The 14,575-nt window shown below is 41.2% G+C and overlaps 1 protein-coding gene across 1 annotated transcript in view; it reads left to right on the plus strand.

Annotated features, from left to right (window-relative positions):
- WDR88 (WD repeat domain 88) overlaps positions 1-14,575 on the plus strand; it is a gene marked incomplete at both ends in the record, with an annotated part of 41,968 nt that overhangs the window by 23,283 nt on the left and 4,110 nt on the right. Inside the window, 4 exons of the mRNA XM_081216018.1 lie at positions 2,736-2,923; positions 4,997-5,079; positions 6,251-6,319; positions 13,846-13,938. Coding sequence (XP_081072144.1) covers positions 2,736-2,923; positions 4,997-5,079; positions 6,251-6,319; positions 13,846-13,938 — 433 coding nt within the window. The remainder of the gene's footprint in view (positions 1-2,735; positions 2,924-4,996; positions 5,080-6,250; positions 6,320-13,845; positions 13,939-14,575) is intronic.

Raw genomic sequence — 14,575 nt, forward strand, 5'->3', positions numbered from 1 at the left:
TCAAAAGTGTAATTACAGTGTGTCTGTGTATAGATTTCTTTGGGTTTGTCCTACTTGGGCTTCACTCCGCTTTTTGAATCTGTCCTTTGCCAAGTTTGGTAAAATTCTAGACAATTTCTTTGATTATTTTTTCAGCTCTATGTTATTTCTCCTTTTCTTCTGAGATGCTGATTACCCAAATGTTAGGTATTTTGTTATAGTCTCACAGGTTTCTGAGGCTCTGGTTTTTTTCAGTCTATTTTTTGGATTGGTTAATTTATATTGTCTGTCTTCACATTTACTGATTATTTCCTCTATCTTCTCCATTGAGGGTTTTTGTTGTTGTTTTTGTATTTTTCAGTTCTAAAATGTCCATTTGGTCATTCTTTATATCTTCTATTTCTTTGCTGAGGCTTTCAATCTTTTTGTTTATTTCAAGCACGATTATAATTGTCCATCAAAGCATTTTTGTGATGGTGGCTTAAAAATCCTTGTCAAATAATTCTAACATCTGTGTAATCTCAGTATTGGCATCTGTTGACTCTCTTTCCCATTCATGTTGAGATCTTCCTGGCTCTTAGTATGATGAGTGAATTTCAGTTGCATCCTGGGCATTTTGAGTATTGCATTACAAGACTCTAAGTCTTACTTAAATCTTCTGTGTTAGCAGGCTGCCTCATTAGAGCCTGGCAAGGGTGGCAGTCTAGACTCTAGACTTTGCTGACAGCAGTGGGGATGGGATTGCAGTTTTTCCCAAGATTTTTGACTGGAGTAAGGCAGGCATTGTGTAAAGGTTTTCTGTCTTACTAGGCTATCCCTTTGGCTAGGGAGAACAGGCTTTTCTTGGGAGCTTTTTATCCAGTCCTTATTGTTTTGGGGGTTGCAGGCTTTCCCGGTACTCAGTCCAGGATATAAGAAACAAAAAGAAAACTACAGGGACTCAGCATGCCATCCTTGGGTCCCAAGATCCTTAGCTGGTCTGCCTTCTCTTCTCCACCTTTTGCAGTCTTCTGTTTGCTTTATAACAGCATTTGCCCAGGGTTGTTAGCTGTACTTTTTTTAAAAAATAAATTTATTTATTTTATTTATTTATTTTTGGCTGCATTGGGTCTTCATTGCTGCACATGGGCTTTCTCTAGTTGCGGAGAGCAGGGGCTACCCTTTGTTGCGGTGCGTGGGCTTCTCGTTGCGGTGGCTTCTCTTGTTGCAGAGCTGGGCTCTAGGCACGCGGACTTCAGTAGTTGTGGCACGTGGTCTCAGTAGTTGTGGCACACAGGCTGAGTTGCTCTGCAGGGTTGCTCTGAGGCATGTGGGATCTTCCCAGACCAGGGCTTGAACCTGTGTGCCCTGCATTGGCAGGGGGATTTTTAACCACTGTGCCACCAGGGAAGCCCCTGTTAGCTGTACTTAACAGGAGGAAAGGGGAGCAGTACATTGACTCCATCTTGTCCAGAACGCTTTCCCCAAACTTTTGTACTAAGTAAAATGGTCTTTTATGATATGTGGAGTTTATCTGAAATGAGAGCCGCATCCTGGAAAAGAGAGGGAGCCTCGGTTTAAACCTCAGTGACAGTCTCTGGATTCAGAGGAGGGCTTGTTATTCACCTCCAGTATATGCTGGGATGGTTCTTGCCCCCACCGGGCACTGGGATTTGGACATTTTAAGCCTGGACACCCCTGGGAAGTCGACATTTCTTCTCCTTTGATCCTACTCAGTTTGTGAGCTTCAAAGAACTAAAAGAGTCTAAAGCTCTGACTTGAGCTCTAGAAAACAGTTTTGTTCAACCTTTTCTTCATTTAGATGAATTGATATTATAATCCAGGCTACTCAGAGATGCTCAATTATGTTTATAAGTTTGCTTGAAAACTCTATTTGTAACAGGAGATGACAGTCACAGGGAAAATACTTTGAAGATAATAACAAAACAAAGAAAAGCAAAATTCTGACAATTCTTTTCTCTAAAAAAATAAGACATTTAACAATTGAGAATGAATAACCTCAAACTTTATTAATTAAATGCACAATATTAAAATATGCTTTAGTGACACTGAAGACAGATAAGGAGAGAGGGAAAGGAAAAAAGAGAGCATTTGGGGTGAGGATAAGTAGGGGGAGTGAGTGAGGGAGGGGTGGGAGAGGAGGATGGGTGGGAGGAGCCATGCGCCCATGTCTAGGAGAGAAACGAGGACGGAGGGAGAGCAGGAGAGACCCACTTTAAACCTGAAAGGCTGTTAGTCCATTAACTATCACTGACGACTTTTCCAGCTGCTCTTTTTCCTCAAGCCTCAGGTAGCTCTGAATAGGGCAGTGGTTCTCAGCCAGGGGCAATTTTGTCCCCCAGTGGACATTTGGCAATGTCTGGGGACATTTTTGGGTCGTCACAACTGCGTGTGGAGGCTACCAGCATATAGTGAGTAGAACCCAGGGATGTTGCTAAACATCGTACAATGCATAGGACAGCCCCCTACCACAAAGAATTATCCAGCAAAAAAAAGTCAATATTGCCATTATTGGGACATCCTGGAACAGTTTGACATAGAGTAATTATTTAGTAATTAATTTTTAGTAATAAATATTTAGTAGTTAATATTTAGTAATAAATATTAGACCATTTAGGCAGTGATCAAAGGAATGATGTCCATGGGGTCACAGGGCATCAGCTCCAACGCCCCCTCCACTCACCTCCCCTTTAGTGTGTCCTCGGGTCCTCCAGGAGTGATGTACTAATGTGGGCACCCTTCCATGTATGTTTCAGAGCACACACCAATGCAATCTCAAACTGCTGTTTTACCTTCAGTGGCCATTTCCTGTGTACAAGCTCTTGGGATAAAACCTTAAAAATATGGAACGTCCATACAGGGGAGTTTCGAAACCGTGGAGCCTGTGTGACTCTGATGCAGGGTCATGAAGGTTCTGTGAGCTCCTGCCACTTTGCCAGAGACGGTGAGTAATTCAGTGTTGAAGCATTCCACACCCGTGGGAGGGCTGGGGTAGAGTTCCTCACGTTCCATTCATGTGGACTTTCCTTAGTGTAAAGAGGTGATTTCCAGTGATGCCAGTGGTGAGGGTGGATTTATTTTCCACAAGAACAGAAAAGCCAAGAGGGAGATTCATATGTACAAGTTTGCAAATGATGGAAGCTCAGTTTGATACAGCTTAAGCAACAAGATAAATCTGTTAACTTTTTTTTTTCAAATCTATTTTTTTATTTTTTTTTTCTTTTTAATATCTTTATTGGAGTATAATTGCTTTACAATGGTGTGTTAGTTTCTGCTGTATAACAAAGTGAATCAGCTATACATATACACATATCCCCATATCCCCTCCCTCTTGTGTCTCCCTCCCACCCTCCCTATCCCACCCCTCTAGGTGGTCACAAAGCACCGAGCTGATCTCCCTGTGCTATGCAGCTGCTTCCCACTAGCTATCTGTTTTACATTTGGTCGTGTATATATGTCCATGCCACTCTCTCACTTCATCCAGGAGCTGGTCTCCCTTCAGGAGGGCTGTGTCCAGACAGACAATGCTCTCAGGAAGCCAACCCTTCCACTTTATCCTTCAGCTCAGCTTCTCTCTTGTATTGACCTTTCTCCTCAAGGAGGCAAAGATGGCCTCTGGTGGTCCCGACCAACAATGTTTCTGGCCACTGGCAATCCTAGAGAAAGAGAAAACCTCTTTCTGGTGGTGCCCGCACAAGTCCCAGGGAAGACTCTCATTGGCTCAGCTGGGGACACATGCCCATCTCTGAACCAGCCCCTTTAGCACGGGATGAAAGGCTCTGATTGGCCATGCCTGCGGGACTTGCCCATCCTTAGAGCTGGAGGTCAGAGTCAGTACCCTCTGAACCAGAGGCACTGAGAATATGTGAGGGGTGTTTCTGCATGGGACATTGGAGATCTGTTTCCAGGTGAAGGGGCCTGGATGTGACCAGGAGCAACGCCAGGAAACAGCCAGGGACAGCTGGCCCCAGTGAGAGCTGTGACTGCTCCCGACCCCCAGGGGTCAAATGTTATGACTATACTCCGCAGTCCTCATGGGAAGTGGGGCTTGCTCTGTGTGTCAAGGGGAGTACCCAGCCAGTATGCACACAGTCAGGGCCTGGCTTGAGAAACGTTTCCCTCTTCAGAAGCAGCCTCTGTGTAAGTCAGACCCCGCTGTGAGGTGCCCCACCAGCTTCTGTCCTTGGCATCATAGGTTTCAGGGTTGCGTATAGTCAGTCAGTCATCACTATTTGCGGATTCTGTGTTTGTGAATTTACCTACTGGGTAAAATTTATTTGTAAGCCTAAAATCAATACCCATGGCACTTTTGCAGCCACCCATAGATACGTGCAGAGCGGCAACAAGCTTGCCATGTGCACACGGTCCCAGCTGAGGCTGCACAAGGCGACCCTCCGCCTTCTTCTTTCAGTTCTCTTATCATAAGGTGTCCTTGCTGTGATCTATTTAGTCCTGCTCTTTTGCATTTTGTGCTCTTTGTTGATGATTTTGCTGTTTAAAGGGGCCCCCCAGCATAGTGCTGAAGTGCTGTCTAGCGTCCTAACTGCAAGAAGCCTGTGATGTGCCTTACAGGGAAAACACATGTTAGATACGCCTCGTTCAGACATGAGTTATAATGCTGATGGCCATGAAATCAATGTTAATAAATAAGCCATATGTATCAACTAAGGTGTCGTTAAACAGAAACAGACAGAAAACAAGGTTATGTACTGATGGGTTAATGAAAATGTTGTAACCAGAGGCTCACAGGGACCTAACCCTGCATTTCCCCTAAGACCAATCATCACTCATTGAGTGTTTGTGATGACTTTGTAGAACACAACTACCATGAATATCGAGCGTCAACTGTAATTGATTGGGGGTTGTTGAGTCACACCCGGAAGGGGTTTGAGTGTCCTCAGAGTGAGCCACGGTGGCACCTCACAGATGCATCCGCAGCCTGCTTTGGCCTCACCAGAGGAGGAACCAGTTGGTTGAGGAAGGTGACCCCCTGAGACTCTTTCATTTTGTGTTCCAGCCTCTCTTCTTGTGTCTGGAGGGTTCGACAAGACTGTGGCTATTTGGGATGTAGGAGAAGGCTACCGGAAGCTCTCCTTGAAGGTACCAATGCCAGCATCAGATAGAAGATCTGAGCTTCATTCTTCATTTCACGCTGGGTGCTGGGTGCTGGGTGCTGGGGATACAACAGTGAGACAGACCTAAATGTGTGCAATGGAGCTGACACCTCTGTGGGCAAGGTCAGACAAGAAGCCAACAAACAAATCCTCCATAGTGATGAGTGACACAGAGTAGCCACAACAGGGTGATATGATAGAAACAGACTCCAGGGACTAATCTCCAAGTGGGAGGGCCTCTTGGAGAAGGTGGCATTTGAGCTGAGAACTGGATGGCAAAGAAAGACTGGATGAGTGAGGATCTTGGGGAAGGGCATTCCAGGAAGAGGGAGCAGCAAATGCAAAAACTCCGAGGAGGGGCAGTGTCTATGAACAGCAGAAATTACTGTGCAGAAGGCTGAATGCCATCATGAGGCATGCATAGAAAGCTGTGGGGCTTCAGAAGGGTGGGTGTCAATGGTGGGTGAGTACTTTTGGCTGCAGGTTAGAGGAGACTCAACTTAAAGTGGCTGTATGGTAAGGAGATGGATTGTGCAACACAACGAGAACCCAAAGGTTAGGCAGCCCCAGGATTGGCTACTTCAGTGCCTCTGTTCCAGGTGCCCCCACCCCAAGACTTCTGCATTCCCCTTGATCTTGTGATCTCATGGCCGCCTTTGGCTGTGAATGCTTGCACTGATGACTCTTGTTTTCTCTATTTCCTGTGACCCAAATGTGGACTGTGTCCCCCTGACCACCATAACATTCAGAATCCCAAAGCTGTTCTATCTGACCCTCTTCTCTGTGGGTTTGGAGAGGCGAGGGGAATTTACATCATAGCACGTGAATGGCTTAAAACTGAATGTTCGGGCTTCCCTGGTGGCGCTTGGTTGAGAGTCCGCCTGCCGAGGCAGGGGACAAAGGTTCGTGCCCCGGTCTGGGAAGATCCCACATGCCGAGGAGCGGCTGGGCCCGTGAGTCATGGCCACTGAGCTTGCGCGTCCGGAGCCTGTGCCCCGCAGCGGGAGAGGCCACAACAGTGAGAGGCCCGCGTACCGATTAAAAAAAAAAAAAAAAAGGAAGGAACGTTGGATTCTTGACTTTGTTTTTTTTTGGTTTTTGTTGTTCTTTCAAAGGTTTTTTTTTCTAGGTCCTCTTAAAATTCTACTTTTCTTCAGGGCCATAATGACTGGGTGATGGATGTTGCCATTAGCAGCAACAAGAAATGGATCCTGTCTGCTTCAAAGGTAAAAGTGGCCAACCTTTGAGTGACTTAAAATCTCTATCACATTTGTGAGAATTGGTGTTAGCAGAAGTGCACTGTCAAGTAAAATTCCTCAGTCTGAAGGACCAAGCAGCTCAGTCTGAAGGCTACACCTGGCCAGGCCGACCCCATCCAGGAAGCGGGAACGTGGGAAGTGGGTCCTTTGCTCATATGGGAAGTTGCCAGGTATTTCTTTGCACAGTTGTCATTTGAACTTCATTGGAGCAAGGGCCTGTCCAGACTGGTAAGTGATGGAGCCAACAGGGGGCCTTGGAGGGAAAGGGGTCAACTCGTGGGCAAGCAGACAACCCCAAGGTTCCAGGTGGGTCTTCCCTCGCTACTCACTGCATCCTGGGATTCCCGTGCCACTGGCACATAACAGACAGCCCAGGATATCCTGAGGGCTGTCCTTCATGTGTGAGCACCAGAGAAGTGGGGTCCCACCTTGTCCTCCAACCTTTGTTAGAGCCATCTCATTCTCTAGGCTGGGGGTTTCTAGGTGTGTAAAAATGTGGGCAAGACTCTGCCTGCCATGATCACCTTCTTAGAGAGCCAATGCAGGATACCGTCACACCTGACCAAAAAACCCCCATAATATTATAATACATAATAAAAATTATATGCCAATGTGTTGTTACTTTAGCATAAAAAATATGAAAAATATTGTCAATTATATCTCAGTAAAGCTGGAAAAAAGTAAAAATACAAGACAAAGTATCAAAAATGAGTGTTTATTTGAAATTATGTCTTATTTACTTTTCTGTTACATAAATGCTATTATTTAAACAAAACAACAACAGAACTAGTCAATAACAGTGATTAGTAGTAACTGATAGTAGGATAATTAAGCAAATATGGTTAAGAACAATATATTTTATAATGTTTCTGTGTTTTGATATAGCAATTTACTTTGACTTTATAAAAAACTTTGTTGGTTATTTAAATTTTATAAGCTATATTATTATATATGTATTAATATTATGTATCTTAATATTTATGTATTAAGATACATAAATGTAAGACAAAAAATTGAATATAAATACAATAAGATTGGTTAAACAGACACTTTATGTATTTATTTTTAACAGCTTCATGAGATATAATCGACATGTAACATTGTGTAAGTTTAAGGTGTACAAGGTGTTTATTTGATACACTTATATATTGCAAAATACTTACCACCATAGCCTTAGCCAACACCTCTACCGTATCATATAATGAGCATTTCTTTTTTGTGGTGAGAACATTTAAGATCTACTCTCTTAGCAAATTTCAAGTGTATTATACAGGATTAATAACTATAATCACCATGCTGTACATTAGATCCCCAGAACTTCTTAATCTTATAATTGGAATTTGTACCCTTTGACCCAATATCTCCCCATTTCTCTCAGCCCCTAGCCTCTGGTAACCACCACTCTATTCTCTGTTTTTATGAGCTTGTTTTTTTTTAGATTCCACATGTAAGTGAGATCATACAGTATTTGTCTTTTTCTCTCTGACTTATTTCACTTAGCATAATACTCTCAAGGTTCATTCTTGTTGTCACAAATGGCAGGATTTCCTTCTGTCTCATGGCTGAATAACATCCCATTGCATATATATACCACATCTGCTTCATCCATTCATCCACTTATGGATATTTAGGTTGTTTCCATACCTTGGTTATTGTGAGTAATGCTGCAGTGAACATGAGGGTGCAGATATCTCTTTGAGATCCTGCGTTTATTTCTTCTGGATATACACCCAGAACTGGGATTCCAGAATCATATGATAGCTCTGTTTCCAATTTTTTGAGGTACCTCCAATACTGTTTTCCACAGTGGCTGTACCAACTTACATTGCTACCTACAGTTCACAATGGTTCCCTTCTCTCCACGTTCTTGTCAACACTTATCTCTTGTCTTTTTGATGATAGCCATTCTAACAGTGAGGTGATATTTTACTGTGGGTTTGATTTGCATTTTCTTAATGATTAGTGATGTTGAGCACATTTTCATGTACCTGTTGGTCATTTGTATGTCTTTTTTGGAAAAATGTTTATTCACTTCCTCTGTCTTTTGTTGTTGTCGGTATTGAATTCTATGAGTTCTTTATATATTTTGGATATCTGACCCTTATCAGATATATGATTTACAAATATTTTCTCTTTATGGTTTCAGGTCTTATGTTTAAATCTTTAATCCATATGAGTTAACTTTTTGTGAGTTGTATAAGATGGGGGTCCAATTTCATTCTTCTCTATATGGTTATCCAGTTTTCCCAGCACCACTTATTGAAGAGACTTGCCTTTGCCTGTTGAGTATTATTGGCTCCTTTGTCAAATTAGTTCACTGTAGGGACTTTCCTAGTGGTCTAGTGGCTAAGACTCTGTGCTCCCCATGCAGGGGACCTGGGTTTGATCCCTGGTCAGGGAACTAGATCCCACATGCTGCAACTAAGAAGTTCGCATGCCTCCCGCATGCCGCAGTGAAGATCCCGTGTGCCGGCACAGCCAAATGAAAGAAAAAAACATTAGTTCAGTGTATATGTGAGGGTTTATTTCTGGGCTCTCTATTTTTATGCTAGTACCATATTGTTTTGACTACTATAACTTTGTAGTATAGTTTGAAATCAGGAAATGTGATGCCTCCTTCTTTCTCATGATTGCTTTGGCTATTTGGGGTGTTTTGTAAGTTCACACAAATTTTAGGATTGTTTTTCAATTTCTGTGAAGAATGCCATTGAGATTTTGATAGGGATTATCCATAGATGGCTTTGGATAGTATGGATATGTTAACAATATTAATTCTTCTGATCTATAAACATAGAAAGATATCCTATATTCATGGCCAGGAAGACTTAACGTTGTTAAGATGTCATCACTACCGAAAATGGTCTACAGATTCAACACAATCCCTATCAAAATACCAATAAAATACCAATAGCCTTTTTCACAGAAATGGAAAAGTTGATCCTCAAGTTCATATGGAATTGCAAGGGGCCTGAATAGCCAAAACAATCTTGAACAAGAAGAATAAAGTTAGAGAACTCACACTTCCCAATGAAACACTACAAATATATAATAATGAAAACTGGACAATATAGATCAGTGCAGTAGAATAGAAAGCCTGGAAATAAACCCTCACATATGTGATCAATTGAGTTTCAACAAGTGTGCCACGATCATTCAATGGGGAAAGGACAGTCTTTTAAATAATTGGTGCTGGGAAAACTGGATATCTACATGCAAAAGAGTGAAATTGGACCCTTACCTTATACTATATACAAACATTAATTCAAAGTGGATCAAAGACCCAAACTTAAGAGCTAAAACTATAAAACTCTTAGAAGAAAACATTGGGGAAAATCTTCATGACTTTGTCATAGATATGACAACAAAAGCACAGGCAACAACAACAACAGCAAGATAAATTGGGCTTCATCAAAATTAAGAACTTTTGCACATCAAAGGATACTACCAAGAAAGTGAAAAGGCAACCTACTGAATGGGAGAAAATATTTGCTAATCAATTATCTTATAAGGGGGTAATAATAAAATACATAAAGAGCTCCTAACACTCAACAACAAAAAAACCAAACAACCTGATTCAAAAATGGGCAAAGGACTTAAATAGATATTTCTTCAAAGAAGATATACAAGTAGCCAATAAACACATGGAAATATGCTCAATATCATTAGTTCTTAGGGAAATGCAATTCAAAACCACAGTGAGATACAACTTCACACCTACTAGGAGGGCTATAATAAAAAAGGAAAGTAACAAGTGTTGACAAGGATATGGAGAAACTGGAACACTTGTACATTGCTGATGGGAACGTAAAATGGTATAACTGTTGTGGAAAACAGTTTGGCAGTTTCTCAAAAGGTTAAACATAGAACTACTGTATGACCCAGCGATTCCACTTTTGGGTACATACCCAAAATAATTGAAAGCAGGAACTCTAGGAGATGCTTGTGCACTCATGTTCATGGCAGCATTATTTACAATAACTAAAAGGCAGGAGTAATCCAAGTGTCTGCTGACAGATGAATGGATAAACAAAATGTGGTATATCCATACAATGGAATATTATTCGACCATAAAAAGGGAGGGCATTCTGACACATGCTACAGCATGGTTGAACCTTGAGGAAATTATGCTGAGTGAAATAAGCCAGTCACAAAAGGACAAGTACTGTGTGATTCAACTTATATGAGGTACCTAGAGTAGTCAAATTCATAGAGACCGAAAGCACAATGGTGGTTACCAAGAGCTGGGAGAAGGGGAGATGAGGAGTTATTGTTTAAAGGGTATGTAGTGTTTTTGGGGGAATGATACAAAGTTTCAGTTATAGATAATGGTGATGATGACACAACATTGTGAGTGTATTTAATGTCATTGAATTATACTTACAAATGGTTAAAATGATAAATATTGTTAAGTATATTTTACCACATTAAAAAATCCAATAACGACATGTTTCTTTCTGTCCCATAATACAGTAGGAGATTTTTACTTTTATGTTTCCCAATAATATTTCTCTGAACTACCTTCAGCCTTTAGGACATCCTTCTTTTCTTTTATGTGGTAGTAAGACTAAATGCTGTCAAATGTAAAATTCACGATGACTTGCAGCTCTGCTCTTAGCAGCCCACATTTCATTGATTCCTGGTGTCAGCCCAATGTTATGACATCAAAGTAAATACCCTCTCAACAAAAGCTGTTGAGCATGGAATACTTAGGATTTTACTTATAGCAACAGCAAACTTTTAGATTTGTAGGAATTATTTTCCAGCTCTCCAAAAATATCCAAATATACGAAGTCTGAAAGCTTGTTTTAGTAGAACAGGTATTTGTCAATCAGGTTCTTTGCCATGATAAACTCATCATATAGGCTCTCCATTGTGTAAACTGTCCATTATTTTAAACACTCTCAAGTATTACATTTGCTGTCATCGTAAGTCAAATCTCTCTTTCTCAGGGAAATGGTTTTAAAGCACAGAGGTAATTTGAATTTCTGATAATGAAGTTGGATTTCAAATAAGTTACAGTTTTAGTTAAGAAATTGAGAATGTCCTGTTTAACTTGGCTGTCCTTCTCTGGTAATTTTTTAAAAAGTACTGAAGCTGTCTTATTTCCAAAAAATGAAAATTTTTTTCAATTTTTGGTTATGTGTGCAGCTTGCGGGATCTTAGTTCCCCGACCAGGGATTGAACCCAGGCCATGGCAGTGAAAGCACCAAGTCCTAACCACGGGACTGCCAGGGAACTCCCAAATCATTTTTTCACTGTATGAGTTTTTGTAACAACCTACAATTCAGGTGAGGTCACTTCATCCTTTTTTAATGCTTGTTGTGGCCTCTTTAAAGATGATCAAACAGTTTTGGGAAACAGTATATAACTGTGTTATTGTAATTCCTTTCTCTGTTCTCATTTTTAATGTATTTCAAAATTATAGGACATTCTTCTTGTCCCACACTTAAGAAATATGATTTTATGGCAGGCCAAGATTTTAACATCTTCTCTAAGGCCAGCAATGATAATAGCCATCTTGTAGACATAATATTTTGGGAAGATAATCTTCTTCCATTTCTATAAAGTCATCATTTTTATTAAGTGCTTCTGCACATTTTGAGGAAGGTGAAAACTGCCTAAAAACTTTTATTAGGAAAGACCCAACACCACAGGTAAGCAAATCACACTCCTTTTTAGGATGTGCAGGCCATTTAGCAGGTAAGATATTTTCATTTACTTTGGTAAGAAGTTAATGGACTGAACGGAATTTGCCAAAATTCACATTTGCACTGTCTGCTGAATATGTAGATAGATGAGCAGCATCTAGTCTGTATTTGCATAACATGTCAACATGCTTTTGTTTTATGTTGTCTGCAGTTTCATTAAAAACTTCACAGAAATCAAGAAGATGATTTGAAACTCTATCTTTTGAATCAAAGTATCTAAGAACTGGGGGAACTTTGTTGTTGTCCATCATGATTGGACAACTCACTTGACAGACTGTAGAAAGTATGATTGTTGATAAAATCTGACAGCTCTGCACTGTAAGGGCCAACGTATATGTCACCAGACTTTCTCCTGTTGTTCTTCCACAGGATATTTAGTTGCAACTGCCAAATCAGGAAATGTAACATTACTTACTGTGTTCGTTTTTTAATATTATTATTACTGCTATAGTAAATCACCAGAGACTTCACTGCTTAACATACATTTAACATCTTACAGTTCTGTAAGATAGAAGTATCACAAGTTCTCATTGGGATAAAGTCAATGTGTCAGTAGGACTTCCCTTCTGGAGGCTCTAAGGAATAATCCACTTCCTTGCCTTTCCAGCTTCTAGAAGCCACCCATATTCCCTGGCTTGTGGTCCCTTCTTCCATCTTCAGAGCCAGCAACACTGTATCTCTCTCTGCCTTTCTTCCATTGTTACTGATTCCTCTGACTAAAACTTCCACCTTTCAGGACCTTTGTGGTTACGGCTAATACAGAATCATCTCCCTATTTTAAGATCATCTGATTAGCACCCTTAATTCCATCTACAACCTTAATTCCCCATTGTCATATAATCTAACATATTCCCAGGTTCTGGGGATTAGGATGTAGATGTCTTTGTTGGGGGGGGCATTATTTTGCTGACCACATTCAGTTTCATAAGACTAATCAAAGGAATGCTGAGATAATGGATTTGAGTGGTATTCCCAAATTAATTCAGTGACCACTATTTTCTAAGGAGCATAGATGTCTTTTTAAAAAATTGATTTTATTTTTTTAGAGCAGTTTTAGGTTTACATAAAAATTGAACAGATCATACAGAGGGTTATATATAACCTCACCCTCCAGTTGCCACTTGCATCAAGTGTGGTGTATTTATCACAACTGATGAACTAATATTGATATATAATTATTAATTAAAGTCCATGGTTTAAGTTTCACTCTTTATGTTGTGTGGGTTTTGCCAAATGCATGTCACATATCCACCATCACAGTATCATACAGAGCAATTTCACTGTCCTAAAAACTCCTTGTGCTGCACTTGTGCTGCATCCCTCCCCTTCTTCCCCAGAGCCCCTGGCGACCACTGACCTTTTTACTGGCTCCATATTTTTGCCTTTCCCATAACGTTATATAGTTGGAATCATACAGTATGTAGCCTTTTCAGACTGGCTCCTTTCACTTAGAAATTTGTATTTAAGGCTCCTCAATGTCCTTTTTGTGGCTTAACAGCTCATTTCTTTTTTTTTTAAATCACTGAATAATATTCTATCACAATAATGTACCACAGTTTGTTTATTCTCTTATTCAGGGACATCTTGGTTGCTTCCAGTTTGGGGGACATGGGACTTGCTAAGGCTGGGATGGTGCTCGAGAAACTGGGACAGTTGGTCGCCCTAACTGTCCCTCTGCAGGTCGAAGTTGTCCACGTGTAACCTAGATGCCATGCCCCTCCCTGGGTCATCCAAGCCTAACGAGCCCGTTTTGTGACTGCTGGTTTGCTGTTTAACTTGTTTTAGGATAAGACCATGAGACTATGGAATATTGAAGAAATTGACCAAATTCCTTTGGTAATCGAGTATAAAAAGGCCCGGGGCTTAAAGCTGAAACAGGTTGGTATTGGGTAAAATGAAGCCAAAAGAAGGCTTTCATTAGTTCTCCCTACAAATTTATTCTTTGAACAAACTGGGCAACTGGGGATAAAACTATGAACAAACAGATTGACATTTTTGCCCTGAGGGAGCTTACATTTCTAAAAGGGGAGACAAACAATGAATAAAGAAATTAGAAAAATACATAGTAAGTCACATGATGATAAATAATTTGGAGGAAAATAACATAGGAAAGGGAAACGGGAGTGCTGGCAGTTGCAGCATTCTAAAGGGTGGTCAGAATAGGTCTCATTGAGAAGGTGACATTTGTTCAAAGACTTGAAGGTAGTGAGGGGGTGAGCTGTGCAGCTCTTTTAGGGAAAGGACATCCCAGCAAAGGGAACAGCCCATGTGGAGACCCTGAGGCAGGAGTGAGCCTGGTGCTGAGGACTGGAGTGAGCAGGGTGGGTGGGAGGAGATGAGGCTGGAGGGAGTCCTGGAGGGAGGCTGGCACACAGCTGGACCCCGTGTGGGCCTCCTACGCTCCTGCAGCAGAACCCCGGCCAGGTCCCCAGTGCCCCGTTTCCCATGGATGGGGCTCAGGTCCCAATTCTCCAGTGGGTGATCATGGTGGGTACATCTTCTGCTTCACCAGGTA

Source organism: Mesoplodon bidens (assembly GCF_964165515.1).
Source record: "Mesoplodon bidens genome assembly, chromosome: 18".
Taxonomy (NCBI): Eukaryota; Metazoa; Chordata; class Mammalia; order Artiodactyla; family Ziphiidae; genus Mesoplodon; species Mesoplodon bidens.